This window comes from Geotrypetes seraphini, chromosome 6 (genome assembly GCF_902459505.1).
Source record: "Geotrypetes seraphini chromosome 6, aGeoSer1.1, whole genome shotgun sequence".
Lineage (NCBI taxonomy): Eukaryota > Metazoa > Chordata > Amphibia > Gymnophiona > Dermophiidae > Geotrypetes > Geotrypetes seraphini.
The window spans coordinates 132,465,618-132,491,550 of record NC_047089.1 but is presented as its reverse complement, the minus strand read 5'-3'; the positions used below and the strand labels follow the sequence as shown (position 1 = coordinate 132,491,550).

Genomic DNA, 25,933 nt, shown 5'->3' with positions numbered 1-25,933 from the left:
GAACAGGATGCTGATGTGAAGCTAAAAAGTAGACTTTATTCACTTATCATGGCCCAGACACTAAAAACAAATGTCTTATATAGCCATGTTTCACCTTGGGATGCTTCAGGGGGCAATATAAAATACTGTAAATGCACATACATATAAAGTTTAGTATACTCAGAAAAACATATTAAAAACAGGTTCTTAGCTCAAATCATAAAATCATATAACCATAACCATACCAATGACCTTAATTAAAATACAAGAATAAATAAATTACAAGTACTGATTTCTTCAAATAAGGTCTGCAGGTGCTGATCAAGAAAATTCTCTGTCTGAAACACCTGCATAGCACAGAATGCTTTATCATCATCATTGCCATTATCATCTGTATCAGTAGTTTTCAGCCTAATCTGATTTGAAGGAACTTTTTAGAAGATTGAATACTCCACTTCCTGCCAGTGCAGTTGTTGAGCACCTTTTTAACTGTACTGGATTAATGACTCACAAACACACTCACATGATTGACAGTCATTTTCAAATTTATTTTTTTACTAAAAGTAAAGTGGATTGAATTGTAGGGCAGTAAAGTTATTGGGATAAAAACGTTAACAATAGTTGCATCTATTATAGCTGTGGTACTTTTAAATTTTTCTTATAATACATTATATAGAATTAAAAGAACTAAAACAAAAAGAATAAAAGTAATACCTTTTTTTATTGAACTAAAATAACATCTCTTTTATTAAGCTGTGCTGCCCACTCTATTCCTATGGGTGGTTCGGCATTTAGCTCACACTGCTCAGTAGCGCAGCTTGATAAAGGTTAGTGCATTGTTTGATTTGCTTTTGAAGTTAACCCTTCTTCAAATCAGAAATAGGAAAATGTTCACAATTGTCAGTATATGTAAATGGAACATCAAAGCATTTCAGTAATAAGTCACAGAGGAGGGGGTTTGGGGTGAAGTGTAAAGCAAAAGGAGTGGGGTGGGTGAGAAACAGCGAGACATGGAGCGGGTGAGAAAGAGACAAAGGCCTAGATTCACTAAAGATAGCGATTCAATCGCTCTTGGCAGATTTGCTGGCTGATTTTGAAACAGCGATTAATTCACTATCTTTTTTGCATGCAAATGATTTGCACGGAGGTGCAAATCATTTGCACGCAAACTCCCTGACTCAATTGCTCACTCTGAGCCCTAACAATAGTGGCAGGAGAAGAAGCCTCCTGTCATTACTGTCAGGGCTTCTACCGGCTTTTTTTCATTTGCGTATTACACATGCAAAATATCTGGTCGAGAAAAAAAAAAGCCTCTCCCCTTCGACAAAGCACTCCCTCCCTTCTCCCCTCCCCGAACCCAAAAAATTGGCAGGAGGGATGCCCACTCCCACTTGCCATCAGTGGTGCCAACTCCCTCCTGCCATCAGGAGCCCCCTACTGTCATTGGCCCGGCCTGGCCCATCCACCATACCTGTAAGTTGGGAGCAGGAGGGGTGCTCAGTCCCTCCTCCTGCCTCCAGCGACACAATGCCAATCGGGGACTTCCTTAGACTCAGCCCTAAGGAAGTCCCTGGGTGGCTCAGGCCCCTCCAAGGGAGGGGCCCGAGACGCCTGAGCCAATCAGGGACTTAGGCCCTTCCCCATGCATCACATGATGCACTAGGGTGGGGCCTAAGGCTGGTATTGCATCGCTGGAGGCTGCAGGAGCAGAATGGGCTGAGCACCCCTCCTGCTCCCAATTTACAGGTTGGATGTCCACATTACAGAATTTGCCCCTGTGTATAGCCCTCGATGGAGACTGCCCCAACATTGTTGGTTGGATTGAGAACTTTTCAGCGGCTCTTCATACATACTATTGAATATTTCAAGAGCTGAAAACTTTTCTTTTACAAAAGTATTATGGTATACTATAAACTAAGATTTACTAGTTAGTTTGCACTGAAAAAAAGTATTGACATAAATGTGAGGTGATTAAATTTGCAGATGACATTAAACTGTTCAAAGTTGTTAAAACGCATGCAAATTGTGAAAAATTGCTGGCATACCTTAGGAAATTGGAAGACTGGGCATCCAAGTGGCAGATGAAATTTAATGTGGACAAATGCAAAGTGATGCACATTGGGAAGAATAGCCTGAATCACAGTTACTGGATGCTAGCGTCCACCTTGGGGATTAGTGCCCATGAAAAGGATCTCAGTGTCATTGTAGACCAGCGGTCTCAAACACGCGGCCTGCGGGCCTCATGTAGCTCTCCAAGTTTTATTTGCAGCCCGCGGTCTGGACTGGATCATTCTCTTCCTTTTGAAGCAGCAGTGTGTCTGGCCGGTTCATTCCGTTCAAAGTCGCGGGTTGGCGACTCCTCACGCTATCCACTCCTGCATCGGAAGCCTCTCTGACATCACAACATCAGAGAGGCTTCAGACTCAGGCGCGGATCTCGCAAGGAGCTGCCACCCGCAGCTTTGAATGGATCGAGCCGATCAGACATGCTGCTGCTCCAGTGGCGTACCAAGGGGGGGAGGGGGGGCGGTCCGCACAGCTGGCCACCCTCCACTGTTCTCCCTAGAGTGCGGCTCGTCTAGAGCAGTGGTGCCTAACCTGCTTCCCTTCCCTTCTCATCGCTGCCATCGGGGAACAGGCCGACACTGTGCTCTTTGATCTCCCTGCTTCTCTTGCCGCCCGACGTCAATTCTGACGTCAAGAGGACGTTCTGGCTAGCCAATCGCTGTCTGGCTGCCCGGAACGTCCTTTCCGACGTTAGAATTGACGTCGGGTGGCGAGAGTTGGTCGGCCCCGTGGAGAATAGAAGCGTGGAGATCTCGGCCTGTTCCCAATGGCGGTAGCAGCAGCAGCCTATTCCCTGGCGGCGGTGGCATGGGGGAGGGCAGGAAGGAAGAAAGAAAGAAGGGGGGGACAGGGAGCCAGAAACAAAGCAATAAATGGGACACGGAATCAGAGAAAGACAGACAGAGAAAGAAAGAAAAAGTTGGGGGAGGGAATGAGGTCTGGAGGAGAGGAAGCATACAGGAGGCTGAAAGAAGGGAAGAAATATTGGATGCACAGTCAGAAGAATAAAGTGCAACCAGAGACTGATGAAATTTCCAAACAAAGGTAGGAAAATGATTTTATTTTCAATTTAGTGAATGAAATGTGCCAGTTTTGAGAAAGAAAAGATATTAAACTTTAAATGTGAGTGCTGCAGAAAAAATAGAGTATTTGGAGGGCCGCAGAAAAAAATAGTTAGTGTCTTATTAAAGAAATGACAATTTTGCATAAGGTAAAACTCTTTATAGTTTATATATCTTTTCTTTTAACTGTTAAAGGAAAGTTTTATAAACTATAAAGAGTTTAACCTCATGCAAAATTGTCATTTCTTTAATAAGACATTAACTATTTTTTTCTGCGGCCCTCCAAGTACCTACAAATCCAAAATGTGGCCCCACAAAGGGTTTGAGTTTGAGACCACTGTTGTAGACAATACGATGAAACCTTTCACCCAATGTGTGGTGGTGGCCAAAAATGCAAACAGGATGCTAGGGATTATTAAAAAAGGGATGGTTAACAAGGCTAAGAATGTTATAATGCCCCTGTATCGCTCCATGGTGCGACCTCATCTGGAGTATTGCGTTCAATTCTGGTCTCCTTATCTTAAGAAAGATATAGTGGCGCTAGAAAAGGTTCAAAGAAGAGCGACCAAGATGGTAAAGGGGATGGAACTCCTCTCGTAAGAGGAAAGCCTATAACGGTTATGGCTCTTCATCTTGGAAAAGAGACGACTGAGGAGGGATATGATTGAAGTCTACAAAATCCTGAGTGCAGTAGAACGGGTACAAGTGAATCAATTTTTCACTCCATTAAAAATTACAAAGACTAGGGGACATTAGATGAAGTTACAGGGAAATACTTTTAAAACCAATAAGAGGAATTTTTTTCCATTCAGAGAATAGTTAAGCTCTGGAATGCATTGCCAGAGGATGTTGTAAGAGTGGATAGTGTAGCTGGTTTTAAGAAAGGTTTGGACAATTTCCTGTAGGAAAAGTCCATAGTCTTTTACTGAGAAAGACATGGGGGAAGCCACTGCTTGCCCTGGATCGGTAGAATGGAATATTGCTACTCTTTGTGTTTTGGCCAGGTAATAGTGACCTGGATTGGCCACCGTGAGAACGGGCTACTGGGCTTGATGGACCATTGGTCTGACCCAGTAAGGCTATTCTTATGTTCTTATGTATTATTTGTTATACAGTCTGAGCTGGAAAAGAATATCTGACTAGTACCTTTTTGGCTTTTATGTTGCTGTATATTTTATATTTTCTGTTTTAAATATTGTTATTAGTCAATTTTATTGTGTGTGTATATTGTTGTCTGATTAGAATATTGAGATAAATGTGGAAAATAAATATATTAGGGAAGTATAGCCTATAGAATTTCATTTTGTTTAATTTCCTGTGCCAGTGTTAGAGAGTTGTAATTAAGAAAATTGTTCTGAGCCCCCATGACACAGGAGGCTCAACACTGTCTTAATTTCAAGGCGACAATGTCTAATATCAACCCTATTAGTTTCCCTTGTCATTCATGGGAATTTTCATTTTGCTTATTTTCTTTTTAAGATTATTATTATTGTTTTTGTGTTAGGGCAAATTCAGAAAGAATATGGGGTTCATAATAATAATGTTTTTAAAAGTTAAAAAAGTGGCCTAAATCAGTACTTGGACGATAAAAAAAGCCAGATCATCCAAGTACCAATAATCAAAGCTGGTTTTACATATATCTAAAAGCAGCTTAGGTCTTTCCCCTGCCTCTAAATGCCTAGAGTAAAAAGAGGCGTTTTTAGAAGAGGGGAAAGGGCGGGAGGTGGGTCAACCTAGACTTAGTCGTACAGCAAATATAACCAAAAACTTTAAACAGGTTGCCAAGTCAGAACTTATACATTTTGACTTAGACCATGTCAAAACAGGTATAAGTTGAGAATAGGTGCCACTGAGCTGATCACAGCTGCCGCGATCAGCTCAGCTGCCCCGGCAACCTGTCCACCCCCCACCGCAACGATCATGGCAGGAGAGATGGCTCATCTCCCCTGCTGTGAATGCGATCCCGCCCCTGAACTGCTGTGAACTGCCCCCCAAGCCCCCCGATGCCTTCAAATACCAGGAGGGAGCCCTACCCGTCCTGCCGAGGTGAATGCCCCTGCAATCGCCCCCCCCCTGAACCCCCAATCACCCCTGAACCCCCCAACCCCATGACACTCCCTAAAGTTACATTAAGTTGGCCAAATGGATGGGTCCCAAGCCCATCCGCCCTGCAGGCCCGTCATCCTCCAAATGGCAGGCCTAGGGCCTGATTGGGCCAGGTATCTAAGGCCCTGCCCATAGGAGGGCTTCCTCCTACTGGTATTGTTTCAGGGATGGGGGGGTCGATGGGGTGCACCTCATCAGGAGGGGTTGGGCTCCCTCCTTCCGGTATTTGAGAGAATCAGGGGGTTTGGGGACTCGCACCTTGGCAGGAGGGCTTGGCCTCCCTCCTGCTGGTATTGTTTTGGGGAGTGGGGGGGGTCGACGGGTGGTGCTCCTCAGCAAGAGGGGTTGGGCTCCCTCCTGCCGGTATTGTCAGGGGTGGGGGATGGATCACAATTACGATCCCCCCCGAACTGCTGCGAACCGTGGCAGGAGAGATTAGGCATCTCTCCTGCTGCGATTCACGGCAGTTTGGGGGGGATCGCGATGGCAGCAAGAGAGATTAGGCATCTCTCCTGCCACAATCGTTGCGGGGGGGGGGGGGGAGGGAGTGGATTCTGTAACCGGTGTTGTTTTTGACAGATGCCAGTTACTGAATACAGCTTTTAGGTGAAGGACTGGCCCCTCCTTCCCCTAAAAGGTCTTGTTTTGGGCGTTTGGGACTTGGGCAATTTTTTGGTTGATAATATGTTCTAAGGTTAGATGTAGTTTTGGTCTGGGTGATTAAACTGCTGAACGTAGAGGTAGGCCATTCTCAAAAAAAAACCTCATTTTGGATGGTTTTTTTGAGAATGGACATTTTCCCTGCTGCTACTTTCAACGTTTAAGGCCTTAGGCCAAAAGGCGACTTAGATGGGTTTTTTTTAAAATTATGCCCCTCTGCATTCTACAAATATGCTTTCCAACACTAAATTCTTTTTTTTCTTGTTATTTCATCTTAAAAATGATATGAAACAACATGGGAAATTCCATTAACAATTTCCCATGTCATTTCAAGTGAATACACACACGTGGTTAAGATGTAGGCACATAACTCCTCAACATCACTAGGAAAGGGAGGTGTTTTGTCAATGCTGCAGTAGTCTAGATAACATCTGATGGAATAATCCCTGTGGTGTACCACAGGGTTCTCCTTTATCACCTACTTTATTTAATATTTACCTTATTTCTCTGGCGAATTTGTTTCATAGTTTAAAAGTTAAATTTCATATCTATGCTAACAACATTACCATACTGATTCCGATGACAGCAGTTACAACTGACTTGAAAATCCGGATTTCCTTTATCTTGACCCAAATAGAACACTGGATGATGCAGTTTAAACTCAAGCTTAATCCGGATAAAACAAAGTTTTTTCTTGCATGCCCTACAGATAAAATTATTGATAAAGTTCTTCAGATTAATGGTAAAAATTTCACACTAGCAACTTCCATTAACTTTTTAGGCGTAACACTAGCTTATCGTCTTTCCTTAGAAGATCATACTGGCCTGTTGATTAAAAAATGCTTTGCAATTCTTTGGAAACTGCGAACAATTAAAAAATATTTTGACACAACATCGTTTAGACTAGTAATTCAGGCCTCAATTTTGTCTGTCCTTGATTATTATAACATCATTTATTTGTGGTCTCAAAAAAAGATCTGTAATAGATTGTGCATAATATAAAACATGGCAGTTTGCCTGATTTTCAGGCTGAAAAAGTTTGACCTTGTGAGACCTTTCTACCATCGGCTTCATTGGCTATCTTTTGAGGCAAGAATCTTGTTTAAATTCAGCTGTATTTGTTTCAAAGCGCTATTTGATTTGGCTCCACATTATCTCTCCTCTCAGTTTGAATTGTATAATTACAATAGGAATACCCAAAATAAAAATGTTTACTTATCCATCTTTAAAAGCTGTTTGATTTAATAGATTCTTAGAAAGGACGTTTGCTTTCCAGGCAGGAAAAATGAATTCTTGGTTGAGTCCTCTTATTTTCCATGCGCACTCTTATCACTCTTTTAGGAAGACACTAAAGACAAAATTGTTTGATTACTTATGAAACTTGATGTACACTTCCCCCTTCGTATTCGCAGAGCTGGCCCGCGAATATTAAAATGCTGTGAATAATATTCGGGCTGGTTCTGCCCCTAACCCCCGCTTCTTACGGCTATTTTAAGCCCTGAAAGCACCCCCCCTTAAGCCTTACCTGGTGGTCTAGAGGGTTTTCAGGCAGGAGAGATCTTCCCACGCTCCTACCCTGTGCAGATCGCTCACAGGAAATAGCTGCCTTGAGCTCCCGTAGTCTCTTGAGCCATTTTCTGTGAGCAATCTGCACGGGGCAGGAGCGTGGGAAGATCGCTCCTGCCCCGAAAACCCGCTAGACCACCAGGTAAGGCTTAAGGGGGGGCTTAAAGGGCTTAAAATAGCCTGAAAAATGAAAATGCATTTTTTGGTTTAAAACCGCAAATAAGCGAATCCATAGATACCGCATTTGCGAATACGGAGGGGGAAGTATATTCTCTGATATTTGTTTGTATGCTTCACTGATTGTACAGTCCTTTTTATGTGAACTGCTCAGAACTTATGGCAGGGCGGTATACAAGAATAAAGTTTATTATTATTACAGACACAAACAAAATATTACACTGTGGATTCTATATAATGCAGTTTGACATAACTCAGGATTGTTATAATGTGGTAAAGGGTTGGGCCTGTTTTTTATTTGTTTTGGGGAGGGGTTGTTTCGTTTTGTTAAAGTACATATTTATACTGTTGACCTGGTCAAATATCTGTGTTATGTGAGATCTAAAATGTATTTATCATTAGAAAACTCTGTTCCACTTAGATTATAATTTATGTAAAGACAACTGTAATTTTATCATACCATCATTTTAACTGTTTGCAAAAACTTTTCCTTTCATTTTAACAATGTGAAGGGATGGTGGGGAAGGAGGGAGAGATGCTGGATGAAAAGGTAGTTGAGAAAAGGTGGATTTGTGGATGGAGATGAAAAAAAGGAAAGATGCCAGACCTCCAGGGGAGGGAAGGGAAACGGAAGGAGAGGACAGAGATAGAAGACTGATGGTTAGAACGGAGAAAGAAGAAAGAAGGAGACCATGGCAAGCAAGTTTTCAGAAGACAACCAGAGCCTGGGACCAACAAGATTTGAATAATGACCAGACAACAAAAGGTAGAAAAAATAATTTTATTTTCTGTTTTATGATTACAATATGTCAGATTTGAAAAGTGTATCCTGCCAGAGCTGGTGTTAGACCGCAAACGTGAACTAGGATATAACAGAGAGGAAAATTCTTTTTTGTTTATTTTATTTACACCACGGCACCAATGTAGGGTGAAGAGGCTATAAAATAAACCCACCAGGGTTTTTTTTTTTAAAAAAAAACACCCAATTGGGCAAGAAAATCGAATAATCGATTCAATAGGCTAAATCGAATTGAAATTTTTTTTTCTGAATTGGGCAGCACTACTTTCCTACCAGTGACAAGTCAGGTCACTTTGAAGAGGAGATGAAGCTGAAGCTGGTTACAATTCTTGGTGTAGACATATGTCTCCACTACAATAGACTGCTGGCCATCCCATGGAAAATTTACATTGGGCTGTCCACTGGATTGATAGAGTCTTTAGAGAGGAAGTCTGCTTATCTGGCCTGAAAACTGAAGGGTTCCCAGACATTTGGCATTCTTGCATCCATTCTCAGAGATATTAAAATAGAGTTTGCCATCGCATGAAAAATTATTAGAACAATAGTCAATGGTTCCAATTTTGTGAAAGCTTCTCTTAACTACAGCATGACTCCATGTTCCCTCTAAGTGGAGAATGAATACCACCAATCCAAAAAAACCTCCCCAAAACTGTTTTTAAAAAGTATGCTAAACACTTAAGCAGGGGTGCACATATTTTTTGGGCTTGCGAGCTACTTTTAAAATTACCAGGTCAAAATGATCTACCAACAATAAAATTTAACCCCCCCTCCCCCCACAAAGCACACTGAAAGGCAGAGAAAATGTTAATTATCATTCATATTCTGGGTTTTTTTCAAAGAGGTCAAGGCAGATGACTCTATGCAATGTAACCTCAGTAACAACCATACAAAAAAAGACAAATATACCCCTTCCCTTTCTACTAAACCGCGATAACAGTTTTTAGCACACGGAGCTGCGCTGAATGCCCCGCGCTGCTCTCGATGCTCATAGGTTCCCTGCGCAAAAAAACGCTACTGCGGTTTAGTAAGAGGGAGCCATAGTGCAAAATATAGATAGCAGATATAAATTCTCAAAACGGACACATTTTGATCACTAAATTGAAAATAAAATCATTTTTCCTACCTTTGTTGTCTGGTAATTTCATCAGTCTCTGGTTGCATTTTATTCTTCTGACTGTGCATCCAATATTTCTTCCCTTCTTTCAGCCTCATGTATGCTTCCTCTCCTCCAGACCTCATTCTCTCCCCCAGCTTTATCTTTCTTTCTCCCTGCCTTTTTTCTTTCTGTCTCCCTTTCTTGCTTTCTCTCTCTCCATGCCCCCTTTCTTTCTGTCTCCCTGTTCCCTCTTTCTTTCTGTTTCCCTTCTTTCTTTGTCTCCCTGCCCTCCCCCAAGCCACTAGGTTTGCTGCTGCTGCCGCCATCGGGGAACAGGCCCCCAAGCCACTGCTGCCCCAAGCTCTCCCTGCAGAAGCATCGCGCTGACCAGCATTCCGCTCCCCGATGTCAATTCTGACGTCGGAGAAGAAGTTCCAGGCCAGCCAGGCAGCGATTGGCTGGAACAGAACTTCCTCTCTGACGTCAGAATTGACGTCGGGGAGCGGAATGCTGGTCAGTGCAACGCTTCTGCAGGGAGAGCTTGGGGCGGCGGTGGGGGACGTCGGGGAGAGGAAGGCTGATTGGCCCGGTAGATCGGGACTGCAACATAAGTCTATCACGGAGCCCGGGATGGGCTCCGCGATGGACTTGTGTTGCCTTCCCGATCTACCGGTCGATCGCGATTGATGTGCGATCGATGTATTGGGCACCCCTGCACTTAAGCAATGCAGGTCAAAGCAAAGGAAAGAAAAAGCCTCAGTCATAAGGCGAGAGAAACCCACTCCACCAACCACACATCACAGGCGTAAAAAACTTTTGTTGCTGAAACTATAGCAAAGCTTAATTACTCAATACAGGTGATGAAAAATACAAAGCTACTTAGCAGTTCAAAATTTGCTAAAAACAACAAACAAACAAACTAGCAACTATGCACAGCCAGCCGACGATCGTTTCACAGCCACATTGCCATTTCGTCAGGGCTGAATTGGCTCACATAGAACAGAAAACAGAGTCTGTTGAAATACACTGCTAGTTCTCATTATTCAGTTTCGGGGAGTTTTTTTGGATTGGTAGTATTGATTTCTCACCCCCTCTCCTCCTTTTGATTTTGTGGTTATTTACCTTCTAAGTGGAGCACATGAGCAATCACTCACACTATCTAGGAGCATTGCTCACAGATTTTACATGATTGCTCACAAAAATACTTCATAATCTAGAAAAGAGTTGGTTTTTAGAACGTTTTGCTCACATGAGAAAAAATTTGAATGCACCTAGCCACTCCTTAGAGAAAGCATTGATGACGAAGATGAATTACACAGCACTACTTCTACCACAAATGATCAAGTTTCAAGTTTTTATTAACATTTGATCAATCGCCTATCCAAATCCTAAGCAATGTACAAGAAATTATTTTAATTAGAAAATGGGGAATTAAAATAATTCATAAACATATTAACTCAAGACCTAACATGATCTGAGAGGTAAGGGGGAAGAAATATAGGACAAGAGAAACACATAAGGGAACAAACAATACAGTTTGGGAATAGAAGAGCGAGTCTAAAAAAAGTCATTATCAGGAATGACTAATGATTAAGAAAGATTACAAGCATCTGAATAAAAAACATTTTAATATACTTTTGAAACAGTCTTCCATTTTTTCTTCTCTTCCCTGATATGGGCAGGGAGAGCATTCCATATTTGAGGTGCTGTTACCGAAAAGATGTCTAAATGTCTAGTGCTAATGATCTTAAGATGGGATAGAAAGTAAGGATTGATCAGACGAACAGGGAAATAGTCAGTACCGGTAATTTATCAAGGAAAATTGGTACTTTGGTTAAAAGAATTTTAAAATGACAGGAAAGCAATTTATATGTAATTCTATAGCTGATTGGCAGCCAGTGAGCAACGATGATAAGAGCATTCTTTGATATATGGAAGTTGATTGTTTCAAGTAAACAAAACAAAGTGGGAAGGTCGAGATGTTCAGTAGGGGTCTTTATTGTCGATAACATAAAAACATTCAGTGGCTCCACGCTGCTTGCATTTTGGTACTCAGGGTACCTTCCACATAAGTCTTGACATTTGTTGTTTAAGAACCAAACGGTTATGTTTTAAAGGTACGTTTTGAAAAAAAAAATTACCTCATAAAAAAGATTTAGACTGGCTCTCAATAAACCAATGCAATGAAATTCTCTTGCTCACTGTTGCACAGAGGGCTTCACAGAGTTTGATCCTTGGCAGGAAATCGTTTTGGTCTTCCTGCCAATACCTTTTAAACACAATCGTTTTGGTTCTTAAACAACAAATTTCAAGACTCCTGAGGAAGGTACCCCGAGTACCGAAATGCTGCACTCGGGGTACCTTCCTCAGGAGTTGAGTCGCTGAATGTTTTTGTCAGCGTTGAGTCGCTGAATGTTTTTATCACGGCGAATGGCGCCTATCACAAAACTTAAGCATCTGCAACGCATTTCTCCCATATTGCACTGCTCCCTAGAACTGTAGCTTTTTGGATCCACTTCTAATTTATAGTGTTTTTTTTTCCTTTTTGTAATTGGTGTGGGTTGATATGTGCTCTGTATGCACGACTGAGGTGAGGGATGTGAGGGATACTGTTAGCACATAAGGGAAAATTCTATAAGAAGCGCCCAAATGTTAGACGCCAAATTAAGCACTGTTCAGCGCGATTCAAGTAAAATTGGGTGCTGTTTAATGAATCACGCTGAGCGGCACCTATTTTGGTGGCGCCCAATAAATAGGCCAGTTCTAGGCACAACTAAAAGTTAGGCGCCTAGCTGAGCGCTTAAGCGTGCTTAAGAGCAGCGATTCTGCAACAAGATGCCTAACATGTAGCCACGCCCACGTCTAAAGTGCATAGCGCCTATTTTTTTTTTTTTCTTGAAGGCCGCCTACATTTTTAGAGGCGCCTTGTTGCAGAATCGCTCTTTCTTGTTAGGCACCTAAGTTTCAATTATTGCTGATTAAAAAGCTTAATTGAGCTTGTTAATCGATTTAGATAGGTGCTTATCTAGATGGGCGCCTCCAAAACATGTGCCAAACATTAGGCACCGAATTATAGAGGTTGGGCCATAATTTCTGTATGGGGGATCTACGACAGTTCAATTTGTTCAGCTTTTCCAGCAGGTGGTTTATTGGTGTTCTATAGCTGCAGTGCTGCTTTTCAAAGATACTGTTCTACTGATCTATTTATTTAAAAAATATCTGCCCCACACCATCTTCCATTCAGAGTTAGTGCAGTTGGGGCACATTGGTTTTGTTTGCTACATATTTTCTTAGTAACTCATTTGTAGGTTTGCTTTTACTTCACAAAGTACTTCATATTGATTCTATAACTGCCTCCTAACTCAGAAGGCACCTAGCAAAATGGCACCTATCACATCATTCAAAATTAGGCAACATTTGTAGAATCGCGCCTAGCAGCACCTAAATTATGTTAGACGCTGGCAGGTATCTACAACTTAGGCGCTGGTACATTAGGCCAGGGTTTTCTTGGCTTAAAATACTGGCACCTAACTCAATCCACGCCCAAACTCCACCCTTAACCACACTTACTCTTCGGGTGGGCACCTCAGTGTAGACACCTACATAGTGCCTACTGAGTTAGGCACCTACCTGAAAGTTATTAAATTATATTTAATCATTTTTTTGATGGTGCTTTCAATTATCAGCGCCAATTATTAATCAATTAACAAAATTGTTAGGCACCTAACACAGTAGACATTCCAATCTAGGCACTTAATGGTAGGTGCCATTTATAGAATCAGGGTAAAAGTGTCCAATAGTGGAGAGATTGGTGTGGGCCGATCAGCATGCTACCGTGGAGCAATTCACCGTCTAAACAAACCAGGGGGCTTCCAGATGTGTGTCCAAAATGACTGTGCAGCGAATCCTGTTGAGAATGGGACTGTAGAACAGATGGCTGGTTACTGCACCCATGCTTACAAGGATTCATCACAAAAAAGTGCTGCAATTTGCACAAGACTACCGACATTGGACTTGCACCGACTGGCAGAAGGTCGTCTTCTCCAATGAGTCACGTTTTTAGCTCCATCGAATGGATGGAAGTTGGTGTGTCAGGTGTTAAATCGCCAAGAACAAATACCCAGCAACCACTGTCAGACATTCACAAGCTGGTGGCAGCAGCATTTTGGGCTGGGGAATGTTTTCTTGGTATAATCTGGGTCCCTTGACACCTCTAGAAAGCACTCTTAACTGATATGGTATCTCTCCATCCTTGCCGATCACGTACACCTGTATATGTTCTTCCCTAAGGTTGATAGGATCTTTCAACAAGACAATATGGCATGTCATACCATCAGAATTATTCATGAGTGGTTTGCAGAACATGACCAAGACTTTCAGCTACTTCCCTGGCCTCTGAATTCCCCAGACCTTAACCCAATTGAGCACATTTGGGACCATCTTGATCAACATGTTCAATGACGGGACCCACCACCACGTACTCATCAGCAACTGTCAGACACACTGCAATCTGCATGGCTCCAGATACATCTAGCAACCATTGTAACCACTCTGCTGCCCTGGATCGGGACTCAATATCACTACTAGAGGCTCAACATGAAAAATGCACTGACGTGTGACCCGGCCTGGAGTCACTCTCTGCAGGATCAGACTGATATGAGGAACTCAGCAAAACACCACCACACAGTCATATAATCAAACATAAATTTACTGTCCAAAATAAAGGTCAAAATGGCATCAGCAAAATGAATAATGCTTCTTGCAAAAGAATGCCAAAACAAAACACAAAAAGCAAAATAAGTCAAAACAGTTCAGGTTTCTTTCCTGGAAACAATGGAACCAAATCCTCATGAGACCCTGCATTTAACAGAGCTTATTTTCTCAAATAGTTCTCAGCCTGCTCCTCAGCAGGTCACAATTCAAACAACAGAGTTCTCTGCATTGGAATGTTTAATGGACACAGTTCCCAAACAGAAGCCTCCAGCAGCCTTTTGAAGCACTGCTGGGCAATTAAGAGTGTCTTAGGTTTGTCTTATAGAATAGCTTTTCACACAGCTATCACAATTTCTCTCCCTGGGTGTTAGCAAACCTCACCCAAGAGACACACTCACAGCTTCAAATATTCAAAATAAAAAAAAAATGCAGAGTTCCAAAAAGAGTCCCAAACACTCACAGTCAAGCAGGTCATTCTTGGCACCTAGTAGTTAAACCAACTTCCATCGGTTCAGCATATTCAGCAACTCCTTCAGACAAACTCCCTTCCAATTCCATCGGGGTTTCCTCATCAAGTAGTTGCAGATTCAATGCTTCTCCAGCCTCAGTAACCTCCATGGGTGTACATCTCTCACCTCTGTCTGGACCAGGGGGATCATCATGGGAGAGGAACCTTATCCTTCTCCCTAGCCTGCCTAACTGTTTCTCCAAAACTGCTGCCTTTTCTAGAGCAGGGCCTCGCCCTGATCTAGCTGAGTCAGCAGGTGCTTGCACAGCTCTTGGGCTCCCCCGGTGGTGACCTGAATATCTGCCACCTGGGAAGTTCTTGGGCCTACCGGCTCCCCCTAGTGGATAGCCATGAAAACACCATGATCAAAGCAGGACAGACCCTACTTGGTCACACCATCCAGCATCTTCTTGAGTCACTCCCATGGTGTCTGGCTGCCATCTGTGCTGCCAAAGGGGGTTATTCTGGATATTAGCAGATGGCCATACTAATGTGACTTAACCATGTATATCATGACCTTTGCAAAACTCAGATTGCCTAGGATAGAAGGAATTAGTAGAGTTTCAATAGATCAATAACTGTTGGGTAACCACATTCTCTGTAATCTTAGCAACAAAAGTAATATTGAAAGAGCCTAAGTCAGCCAAAACTGTAGGAGCCAGAATGGATTTCTTCAAAACTGGACAGATCACAGAATACTTCTTTCTCAGGAGGAGACCATGGGTCATGCTAGAATTGATTAAACCCAAGATAAAAGGTGCCCAAAGATTTATTAGGAGTAAAACTAGCCAGAGAACTCATTCCAAGATTCATACTGGTATTAAGAGACCTGGGTTTAGGGTAGTGGAGTAAATTAGGCTCCCAAGCTTCTTACCCTTGGTAGCTGGACACTTTCCTGACTAAAAGGTATAATATCGATCAGGATTGGTAGCTATCAAAGAAGACACAGGATCTACAGTAAAACATAACCTCCCAATGACAAATAAATGATTAGGGTAATTCTCAAATGTGAATCCATTGTGAGATGTAAATTAATTTCACCACCATAATAGTGCAAGAGGAGATGGACCATTTCCATAGTAACAGGGCATTAGGGGAGGTCAAACAGGGCAACTGCCCTGGGCCCCACAGCTCTGGGGGTGCCCCCGTGTGATAGCATGCCTTCCCTTTGTTTTGGTGCTGGTCTGATGTCCTCACCTTCCCCATCTTGCTGACAAATTGGCCATGGCAGCAATTCTGAAGCGCTGCCTGTGACCTCTTCCGTGCTTTCCTTCTTCTGCGGTCTGCCTGCAATGACACAACTTCCTGTTTCCTCTTGGGCAGACCGCGGCAGAAGAAAAGCATGGAGGGGGATATAGGCAACACTTCAGAATCACTGCTGTGGCCAGTTTGTCAGTGAGATGGGGAAGGTGTGGGCGACGTCAGGCCAGCACCAAAAGAAGGGAAAAGGCAGGCCAGCCCAAGGAAGCCCTGTAGACCAGCTGGTTTTTTAAAAAAGTAGAACAGGGAGGGGTTTAAAGAAGTGCCAGACTGGGGATGGGAGGTGAAGTGAAGGGGAAGAACTTATGGGTAGATGTATAGAGATTGTGGGCAATGGTCTGGAGGGAGAGAAAAGGAGAGAAGCTGGATGTGGGGTGGTATGGAGGGACGGAGAAAGAGAAACTTTACATTTGGGAAGATAGAGATATGGTAGACCTAGGGGAGGGAGGGAAAGATATAGGATGAGAAGGCAGGGTAGTTAGGAAAAGAAAGGAAGAGATGGTGGATCAGGGAGACAGAGCTATGGGAAGGGAGGGCAGTTGGAAAAAGAAAGGGAGAGAAGTTGGGCCTGGGGATGGAATGAAGGGAAGGAGGGAGGGAAAAATGTTAAGCCTGGGTGTGGGCGAGAGAGATGCAGCATCTTTTTTGTCCCTCCATCCTATTGTTTGAAGTAAGTCTGTATGTCATGCCATTTGTTGTACTAACATGTACATACCCTGGTATTGTCTTGCACTTTAAATTTTTAATCTGTTTTTATGGTATCTTCTCAGTTTATTATATAGTATTTTTGTACACCGCCTAGAATAGTGGTTCCCAACCGTGTCCCAACCATTTCTAGAATTCCCTTCCCTCTCTCCACTGTCATCAGGCTCTATCTCCTTGTCCCTTTCTCCCCATCCCCTAATATCGTCTTATCCTGCCTCTCTTCCTTCACATCTCCCCTCCCATGGGCCAACATTTATCCCTTTTCTGTTGTTCTTCCCTCCTCCCTTGATTCTGAACAAGTTTCAATTTTATTTAGAATTTCTTATACCACCTAATCAGACTTCTAGGGCAGTGGTTCCCAACCCTGTCCTGGGGTCCACCAGCCAGTCGGATTTTCAGAATATCCATAATGAATATGCATGACAGAGATTTGCATACATGTCACTTCCATTATATGCAAATCTCTCTCATGCATATTCATTAGGGATATCTTGAAAACCCAACTGGCTGGTGGTCCCCCAGGACAGGGTTGGGAACCACTGCCCTAGAAGTCTGATTAGGTGGTATAAGAAATTCTAAATAAAATTGAAACTTGTTCAGAATCAAGGGAGGAGGGAAGAACAACAGAAAAGGGATAAATGTTGGCCCATGGGAGGGGAGATGTGAAGGAAGAGAGGCAGGATAAGACGATATTAGGGGATGGGGAGAAAGGGACAAGGAGATAGAGCCTGATGACAGTGGAGAGAGGGAAGGGAATTCTAGAAATGGTGGAGCCATGTGGAAGAGGTCAAAAGGGGAATGACAAGAAGATGAGTGAGACAACAGTGAGAGAGAAGTAAGTACAGTGGTAGAAATATGGTAATGAGGAGTAGATAGAAGGAAACAGGAGGCTGGGAAAGGAGTGAGATAGGAAATGGTAGAGCTAGAGCATGAGAAAGGGAGAAGACAAGTTGGTAGGCTGCTGAAAAGTAAAAAAGAAGAGGGGTGAAATTTGAGTGGAGAGGCAGAAAGAAAAAAGGGTAACAGGGTGTGAAGAGCTAAAAAGTAAAGATCAGTACAGTAGACTCTCAGTTATCTGGCATTCATGGGGATTGGTAGATGCCGGATAAATGTAGTTTCTGGTTGCTTGGAGTTACTATTACAAATAGGCCTAACTAATACGAAACCCCAAACCATATCATAAACGCTGTATTGACTTGATATTAATATTGAAATACCAAGTTTATTAAAAAATTTGATGCAACGCTTATAAAATTTCTAAGCGATTTACATAATAATAAAATCAGGGGTAAACCAACAACATAAAATAACTGACATCAAGGGAGGGAAAGATAGAACTAGAAAATCATTATAGAAAAGAAGAACATAAAAAGGGCTAAGCACAATAGGGCATGGGGGTTAAAAAACAGCTGATTGGAGTCTGAGATGCAAATTTCAGTCTAATGACTTATGCAGCATAAGGATTAGGTAACTAGTTGATCAGTTCTCGAAGGCATCTCTGAAAATAAAACTCTTTATGGAGACCTTGAATCTTTCCAGTAAATGAAAGCAAATTAAGACAAATAATGACAAAAAACAGCTTTGTGAATGCAGTGTGCAAATTTAGTTAAATGGCAGTCAAACTTTTCAAGTTAGTGAACTTCTCTAAAATCATTTTTGTAACTTCAAGTAACTTAGAAAAAACACACTCATATACACTTAAAACGGGTACAGTAGGAGTAGAGAGTTCACTGAGTAGACATCGCATCAAGATCATCAGGATCTGATGATGATGTAGCTGGGACGGAATCAGAAGTGGATGTAGATGATGCTGTACTGGCAAACTTGTGTGCAGCTTTCTTGAAAAATGAACGAATACCAGCTTGCTTTAAGGCCCTAAGCCTCTCATGCAAAGTCAGGTTATGCATGATGTACAGCTGCATAACATGTTGAGAAGTGAAGAAGGGTTGCTGTTCTGCAAAAGCTATTACAGTTTCAAATGCTGCAGTAGCTCTTTGCCAAGATATTTTTTCCACCTCACACCCATCATCACTATCTTCTTCCTCTGCAACATTCATTTTTCCACGATCCACAACAGCTTCTATGATGTCTTCTGTATTTAGTGTATGAGTAACTGGAATAGCTTCATCCACAGTAAGCCAGTCGTTGAGTTCATCTCGAGACAAATCCATTTTGCCATTAGCAGAGTCAACTAAATCACAGATTTCATCATAAACTCTGCTACTGGAAGCTGCATTGTTGATTGGAACCCCCTCAAAGCCCACAGAGGAGGGTTCCACAGATATCACAGCTGGCCACAACTTTCTCCAACATTTCTGTAATGTTTCACTTCTCACAGAATCCCAAGCACAACTGACAGTGTAGATAGCATCTTTGAGATTATATTTTTCCTGAAAGTCCAGAATTGTCCCATCAAAATTAGTCATTTTCCGCATGAAATCACGCCTGTAAAACATTTTTACATTCTGTATCACCCCCTGATTCATTGGTTGGATCAGACTTGTGACGCTAGCTGGAAGATAACATACAAAAATGTTGCCATTAACGAGCTCTTCAGCAGGAGGATGTGCGCGACAGTTATCCAGAAGCAGCAGAACTTTACTATTTTCTGGTATTCCTTTCTTTCGTAAATTTTCTTTAACACTGGGGACAAACGAATATTGAAACCACGTGGCAAAAATGTCTGCATCCATCCAACTGTTACTCTGTGCACGATAATCTACAGGGAGGTTAGTTATGCCTTCAAAGCACCTTGGTTTTGCAAATTTGCCAATCACACACAACTTTATCTTATGATTGCCCGATGCATTTGCACAAACGAGCAAGGTTATACGCTCTTTATTTAGCTTGAGCTCGGGAGCTACCTTCTCATTACCACCAGTAAAAGTAGAATTAGGCAGACACTTCCACATTAATCCCGTCTCATCTGCATTATAAACCTGCTCTGGGGTCAGGCCATTTTCTGCAACCAATTCACTAAACATGTCATGAAATGAAACTGCAACTTCAAAATCAGCCGATTTCTGCTCACCTGACAAGTCCAGCTTACGGATGCCATGACGAACCTTGAATCGGGTAAGCCAGCCACTTGAAAATGAACACTGACCTTCAATATTCATTCTCTTATGAAATTCTCTTGCTTTTTCCTGTAACATGGGTCCAGTAATACAACTACCCTCAGACCTTTTCAATGAAAACCACTCATACAGGGCCAGGTCAAGCGCTTCCATTTTCGGTGTATGAAGAGTATGACGCTTCTCTACACTCTTGTCACTCTCTGACTTAACATAAAATTCCTTTATCTTCTGAGACTGAGCCTTAATATCATAGATTGTTGACGAACCAACATTAAATTCCTCCATGAGCACTGCACGACTCTCACCATTCTCAAGCCTCTTGCATATTTCCATCTTCTGCTTGAGGGTAAGCACAATGCGTTTACGTTTACTTGGGACCTGTTTCGGCATACTTGGGGATGGGTGAGAACACAAAATTTTACTCCTGGCGGAATTCTGCACAAAAATAAAAAATAAAAATTCTGCTCAAAATTTTTGAAAATTCTGCACACAATACAAAATTCTGTAAAGTGAATTTGTAGTGGTTTGTATAGAAGTCCCCTATCCTAAGGCCTGAAATTCCTTTCTGCATTTTCCTTCTCAGGTTCCAGCCTCCTCTGTTCTCTCTCTCACTTCAAGTGCAGTTTTGTCTCCCTTTCCACTTCTCCTTTCTGGTCTGAGTCACTCTCCCTTCCTTTCTCTATCATCCCCTAACCCACATGTGTCAAACACAAGGCCCACGGGGCAAATATGGCCCGCCTGGCTTTTTATGTGGCCTGCGGCAATGCTCCTGAACTGCCCCTTCTCACAGCCCAGCATGTTCTCCCTCCCGCGCTGGTCTGATATCGCCAGAAAGTCTGCCAGCTTCAGCAGCGATTCGGCAGTATTGACTGTGGCTCCCCTCCTGCCTTCCGTCTGCTGCAGTCCAGCTGGACGGAAACAGGAAGCTGCACGGTATTTGAGACAGACGCGGCAGGCGAAAAGCAGGAGGGGGAGCCATGTACAACACTGCTGAATCACTGAGGTGGGCAGACTCCTCAGCTTGGCGGTGATATTGGCGTCGGAGGGAAATGCATGCTGGACTGTGGGGAGAGAGAGAGAGGGACTGGTGCTGGAGGGAAAGGCAAGCTGTGCTGTGAGAAGAGAGGGATTGGCGCTGTAGGGAAAGATATGCTGGGCTGTGAAAAGAGTGAGATGAAGGGAGAGAGGTTGGACCTGGGGTAGTGTGGAGAAAGAGGGAAAAAGATACTTAAAGGGAGAACCATTGGGAAGAGAAAAGGAGAAATGGTGGACCTGGGGAGAGGGAGGGAGGCAAGCAGACATGAGGAGAAATGGAATGGGTGGCAGTTGGGAAGAGAAAGGGAGAGAAGTTGGATCTGGAGATGGAAAATTGATAGGTAGCTGAAAATTTAAAAAGGAGAAGGATGAGAAAGAGGGCGAAATTTGAGTGGACAGAGGCGGAAAGATGAAAGGGAAAAATCAATATGTTGGAGAAAGGGACTGGAACAAGAGAGAAGAGGAGAAAAATTTGGACAGCAGACACTGGAAAGAGAATTAGAAGATAGACAAAATCAGAAAGAGAAACTGGGACTAAAAGCAAAATGACCAGACAACAAAAGGTAGCAAAAATAATTTTATTTTCTATTTTGTGATTACAATATGTCAGATTTGAAATGTGTATCCTGCCAGAGCTGGTATTAGACAGCAAGCGTGAACTAGGACCTAAAAGAGAGGAAAAGTCTTTATTTTGTAGCTGGCGTGGGGTTGGCAGAGGTTGTATCCCTATACTTCTACTAAGACTAGCCCCCTCATTTGCTGGTGCACAGCATGGATTTTGGCGGTGGCGGCGATTGATCCAACGCTCACAGAAGTCTTGAGAGCATCGGAGCATGTGCGTCAGCAAAGGAGGGGGTAAGTATCTTAATAAAAAATTAGGCCTGTGACTTAGCCTGTGTTTTAGATTTCGGCCCCTTATGTAATTTGAGTTTGACACCCCTGCCCTGCCACTTGTAGGTTCAGCATGTCTTCCTCCCTTCCCACCCTCCTTTTTGGTCTGTATCACATTCTTCCCCCCCCATGGGTCCAGCATTCATCCATCTTCCCTCCTCGTCACCCTACAGGTCCAGTATCCATGTCCCTGCCCCCCTCCCCCTCCACTTATGTGTCCAGCATCCATCCATCTTCCCTCCTCTTCACCCTACAGGTCCAGTAGCCATGTCCCTGCCCCCTCCTCCACTTATATGTCCAGCATCCATCCATCTCCCCTCCCTTGCCCTTCGCCCTGCAGATTCAGCATCCATGTCCCTTCCTCCCCCTCCCCCTCCCCACATTTATGGGTCCAGCATCCATTCATTAGATTAGGGAAAGAGGATGGGACTTGTATACCGCCTTTTTATAGTTTTACAACCACACGCAAAGCGGTTTACATACAGGTACTTCAAGCATTTTCCGTATTGTCCCAGTGGGCCCACAATCTATGTAATGTACCTGGGGCAGTGGAGGATTAAGTAACTTGCTCAGGGTCACAAGGAGCAGCATGGAGTGAACCCATAACCTTAGATTGCTGAGGCTGTAGCTCTAACCACCATGTCACACTCTCACCATCTCCCTTCCCCTTCCCTTTGCAGGTCCAGCATCCATCCCCCCCTAGTTATAGGTTCAGCATCTATCTCCCCTCCCCTTCATCCTGCAGGTCCAGCATCCATGTTCCTTACTCCCCTCCCCCTGGGGTCTGGCCTTCGATTTACTCCCCTCACCCTGTAGAACCAGTATCTCTTACCTGCAGCTTTTTCAAAGCAGCAGCAGCGGCAGCCGGTCAGCAGAGGCCGCGCTGTAGGCAGGCTGCTTGCAGCCAGCCCCAGCAGGGCCTTTCCTCTGCCGTGTCAGAAGTGACGCAGCAGAGGAAAGGCCCTACTGGGGCTGGAGGGAGGGGATTGTTGGATCAGGAGCACAGGAGATGATTTTGGAGGTTGTCGGATCAAGAGCGTGGGAGATGATTTTGGAGGTTGTCAGTTCAGGAGTGCGGGCGACAATTTTTTTTTTTTTGCCGATTGGTTGAGTGCTGATTAACTGAGATTCTACTGTTTATCAAAGATAGGTGTAGTGAGAGAATGAAACATGACAGGAGAGCGGAGAAAAGACATGGACTGTGTTCACTAGAAAGAGAATTATCAGAACACATATGGTACCAACATGGGAAAATAAAATGTCCAGACAACAAAGGTAGAAAAAGTGCTTTAAATTTATTAACCGGAATATGTTAACGTTGGGAAATGTTTATCACAGATCTTTGTATTGTGTTCAGTGATTTAACAGATAGCTGAGGGAGGGGAGGGGGAGTGTGGGCAAAGACCCTTAGCCCAACCAAAATGGGCAAATACTAAATTTTCTCCCTGCCCTCTCCCTTGCCTAAATGCAAAATAAAAATACCTAAGCTGAGGGGGAATCCCAAAGCCTTATCAGCTGAAAGTTCTGTAGCTGGTGGCAGCTTGGGGACACTGCTACTAGATGCAGAGCTTGGAGATTTCTATCTGCCAGAACAGAGGAAAAGATCTTCAACTGGCAGGGCTTCGGGATCCCCACCAGTAAGGGAGGTGGCTAAATTTAGGAGATCCTGAGACCAGGACCCCTGTGCTCAGTACAAAAAGTGTACTGTATATCTGTTTTTAATTCTCTTGCTGAGTTTAATTCCTTGGGGTTCCAGTTCTGTATGTGGTAAAGGTCTGTGTTTTGTGTGTGAATAAGTCATTTAAAGTTGTTTTTATATATGGTGGTAATGGCAGGGAGAAGAGGGAATCAGGAGCCCCCTCCTTAATTTCTACCCTGTGTCCCAGCCTGTCTAAAACCGGTCCTGCATAGTAATCTCAGCGCCAGACAGTAATTGCAACTGGTAACTTATTGCTTGCAAAAATTCCGAGCAACTATTGCATTGCACTCCAGGCCCACCCCATCCTTCCCACACTCCCTCACTCCTCCACCGCCCTCGTATTACAGACGTCAGGCGATGAGACGGAACCATAGCTCCTTCCACCACCCTTTCCTATCTAAGTTACTCCCCAGCGCCCCACCTCCTAGGCAACTCACTAGATCTCGTGGCTGTCAGTAGGGTTGAACGCCTGGGCCAGTGTCATAGGACGGTCGGTGATCGGCAGAGATCTCTGAACTGGCCCCACTCCCCTGGCGTTTCGTGTTCCCTCACAAATGCTTGTGTGATGCCCCACCCACTTCTGCTCCGGTCCAGTGGTGAGGGTGTTAACAGCTGGAGCACAGGCGGGAGGGAAGGATGCAGCTGCGCACTGCGGGCCTCTCATTGGCCTCCGCTGCCGCGCAGTGGAACGTCTCTTGTCCCGCCCCCTCACGCACGGTGCAGCCGCAGATGAGGGCGAGCTAAGCGAGCAATCTGCAGGTGCTTGTCACATGGAGCTTCTGACAGCCGCAGCCGGACCTCTTGTCTCTCACTCTTGCTGCTGCCTTCCCACCACCTTGACACGTTCCATTTTCTTTGCTGCCGTGTCCTCCTAGCGCCGGGATCCTTGGCACGCTGCAGCGCCTCCTCCGGTTGGCTAGGAGTTGTCTCTGTCCGGAGATCCGAAAAAAAAAAAAAAAAAAAAGGTAAGGTGGGGAGATCTGCGTGCATGCAAAGTCAAAATACGAACGTATAACTTGAATGATTTTGAAATAATTTATTGTAATTATTGCAGGGAGATGCACACCGCTCTGGCTGTACAGTTGATTCCACTTCCAAATAATAATAAATAATTTCCCCTCCCCCAAGCCAAGGGAGTGATTGGAGAGTAATTTAGGTTGTTGTTTTCTTCTTTATGTATTACTATCTGGGTGTGGTACTGGGTTTACAGAGGATGACACGGGGAAGCACTACTTCTCAATGTCTTTTAGCTTCGCTGCTCATACTGAGGAGGGAAAAGCTATTGTAGGGGTTGATCCCCATGTAGAGTGCTTAAATTCGCAATACTATATTGTTCCTTGGATTTTCCTACTAGTATCTGACACTTTCGGAACTTTTAGCTAATTTGTGCACTTATACGTTCTGAAATATAAGGAGAACTTCAGCTCTCCTCGTTCTGGCTTATCACCAGGTCTGATCGTTAATTTTCTTCTTTTACATAAGAACATAAAAATAGCCATACTCAGTCAGACCAATGGTCCATCTAGCTCAGTATCCTATTTTCAACTGCGGCCAATCCTGGTCACATTTTTCATTTCATTCACAGGCATTTAAAATGCTTGGCCAATTTTAAGCTTTCCATCCTTGAAGGTACCTACTTGATTTTCCTGATTTTTGGTTCAGTGATAATATTAGTTAATGTAACAGGTGCTTTGGCTTTGCTTGGTTAGTGCAAGTGGAATTGTGTACATCATCCATCCCAGTTTTACATCTTAAATTGGTTCTTAAAATGTTAGGTGAAGCTGGAAGAAGATAGACAAATCCCATTCTTTCCTTAAATTTGATCTGCACTTATTGGTTTTTTTGTAGTTTTACTTGCAATGAATGCTGGCTAAAGGTTTTTGTTTTGCTGTCCTTCAGTGCAGTTTGTGTTTTCCTACAAGGCTTCTTGTCTTAAAGGGATTTAAAGTCAGTAGCCTAGAAGAAAATATGGGGGTCCTTTTACGAAGGTATGGTAAACATGTGCTAGCACTTACCACAACTTAAAATGACTCTTTCTTTCTTCCTTTCTTTCTTCCTTCCTTCCTTCCTTCCTTCCTTCCTTCCTTCCTTCCTCCCCCCCTTGGTACATGGAAATCAATCTGCTTGATTCTATTGGGTGACCATTTATTCCTACTTTTATTTATAATGCAAAAGGTATTGAAATGATATAAGTGTAACATGTGAATAAGATTTAACATTCAAAGACGTGCTTTTATTTTACCCCTTATATTGAATATATAGTATTCTCATAAATGTGTCTTGTGCAGGCTGAATATTTTCCATGTTATGTACTTCTGGAATTATTATTTTGAAAGTCTATAGATCAGTGACTCAAACTGTGTGCCACACACAGCACAGTGGTGTGCCCTGAAGACATTTCAAGTGTGCCACAAGAGATTCCAGATTTTTACTTTATTTAAAAAAATTCCCTTCATAAGTATATACAATGTTCCCCCGGTCGTTCACGGTCCCGGTCATTCGCGGTATTTTCCGACTGCGAACTGCCGACAAGGA

General features: G+C 43.3%; 2 protein-coding genes across 2 annotated transcripts in view; one reads left to right on the top strand and one right to left on the bottom strand.

Annotated features, from left to right (window-relative positions):
* Positions 1–17,909: 17,909 nt before the first annotated feature.
* LOC117362246 (jerky protein homolog) lies at positions 17,910–24,098 on the bottom strand. Its single transcript, XM_033948334.1, has 2 exons — positions 23,836–24,098; positions 17,910–20,208 (listed from the first exon to the last, which is right to left on the bottom strand). Exon 2 carries the CDS (start codon positions 20,161–20,163, stop codon positions 18,424–18,426), a length of 1,740 nt encoding a protein of 579 aa, XP_033804225.1. The 5' UTR covers positions 20,164–20,208; positions 23,836–24,098; the 3' UTR covers positions 17,910–18,423.
* A 14-nt stretch (positions 24,099–24,112) lies between these two features.
* MBNL2 (muscleblind like splicing regulator 2) overlaps positions 24,113–25,933 on the top strand; it is a 334,741-nt gene continuing 332,920 nt past the window's right edge. The window contains exon 1 of the mRNA XM_033948336.1: positions 24,113–24,363. The gene's annotated coding sequence lies outside the window, so the exon portion shown is untranslated. The remainder of the gene's footprint in view (positions 24,364–25,933) is intronic.

What these genes read in the sequence shown, in the direction of transcription:
- LOC117362246 (XM_033948334.1), bottom strand. Translation starts at nt 20,163, where the DNA reads ATGCCGAAACAGGTCCCAAGTAAACGTAAACGCATTGTGCTTACCCTC.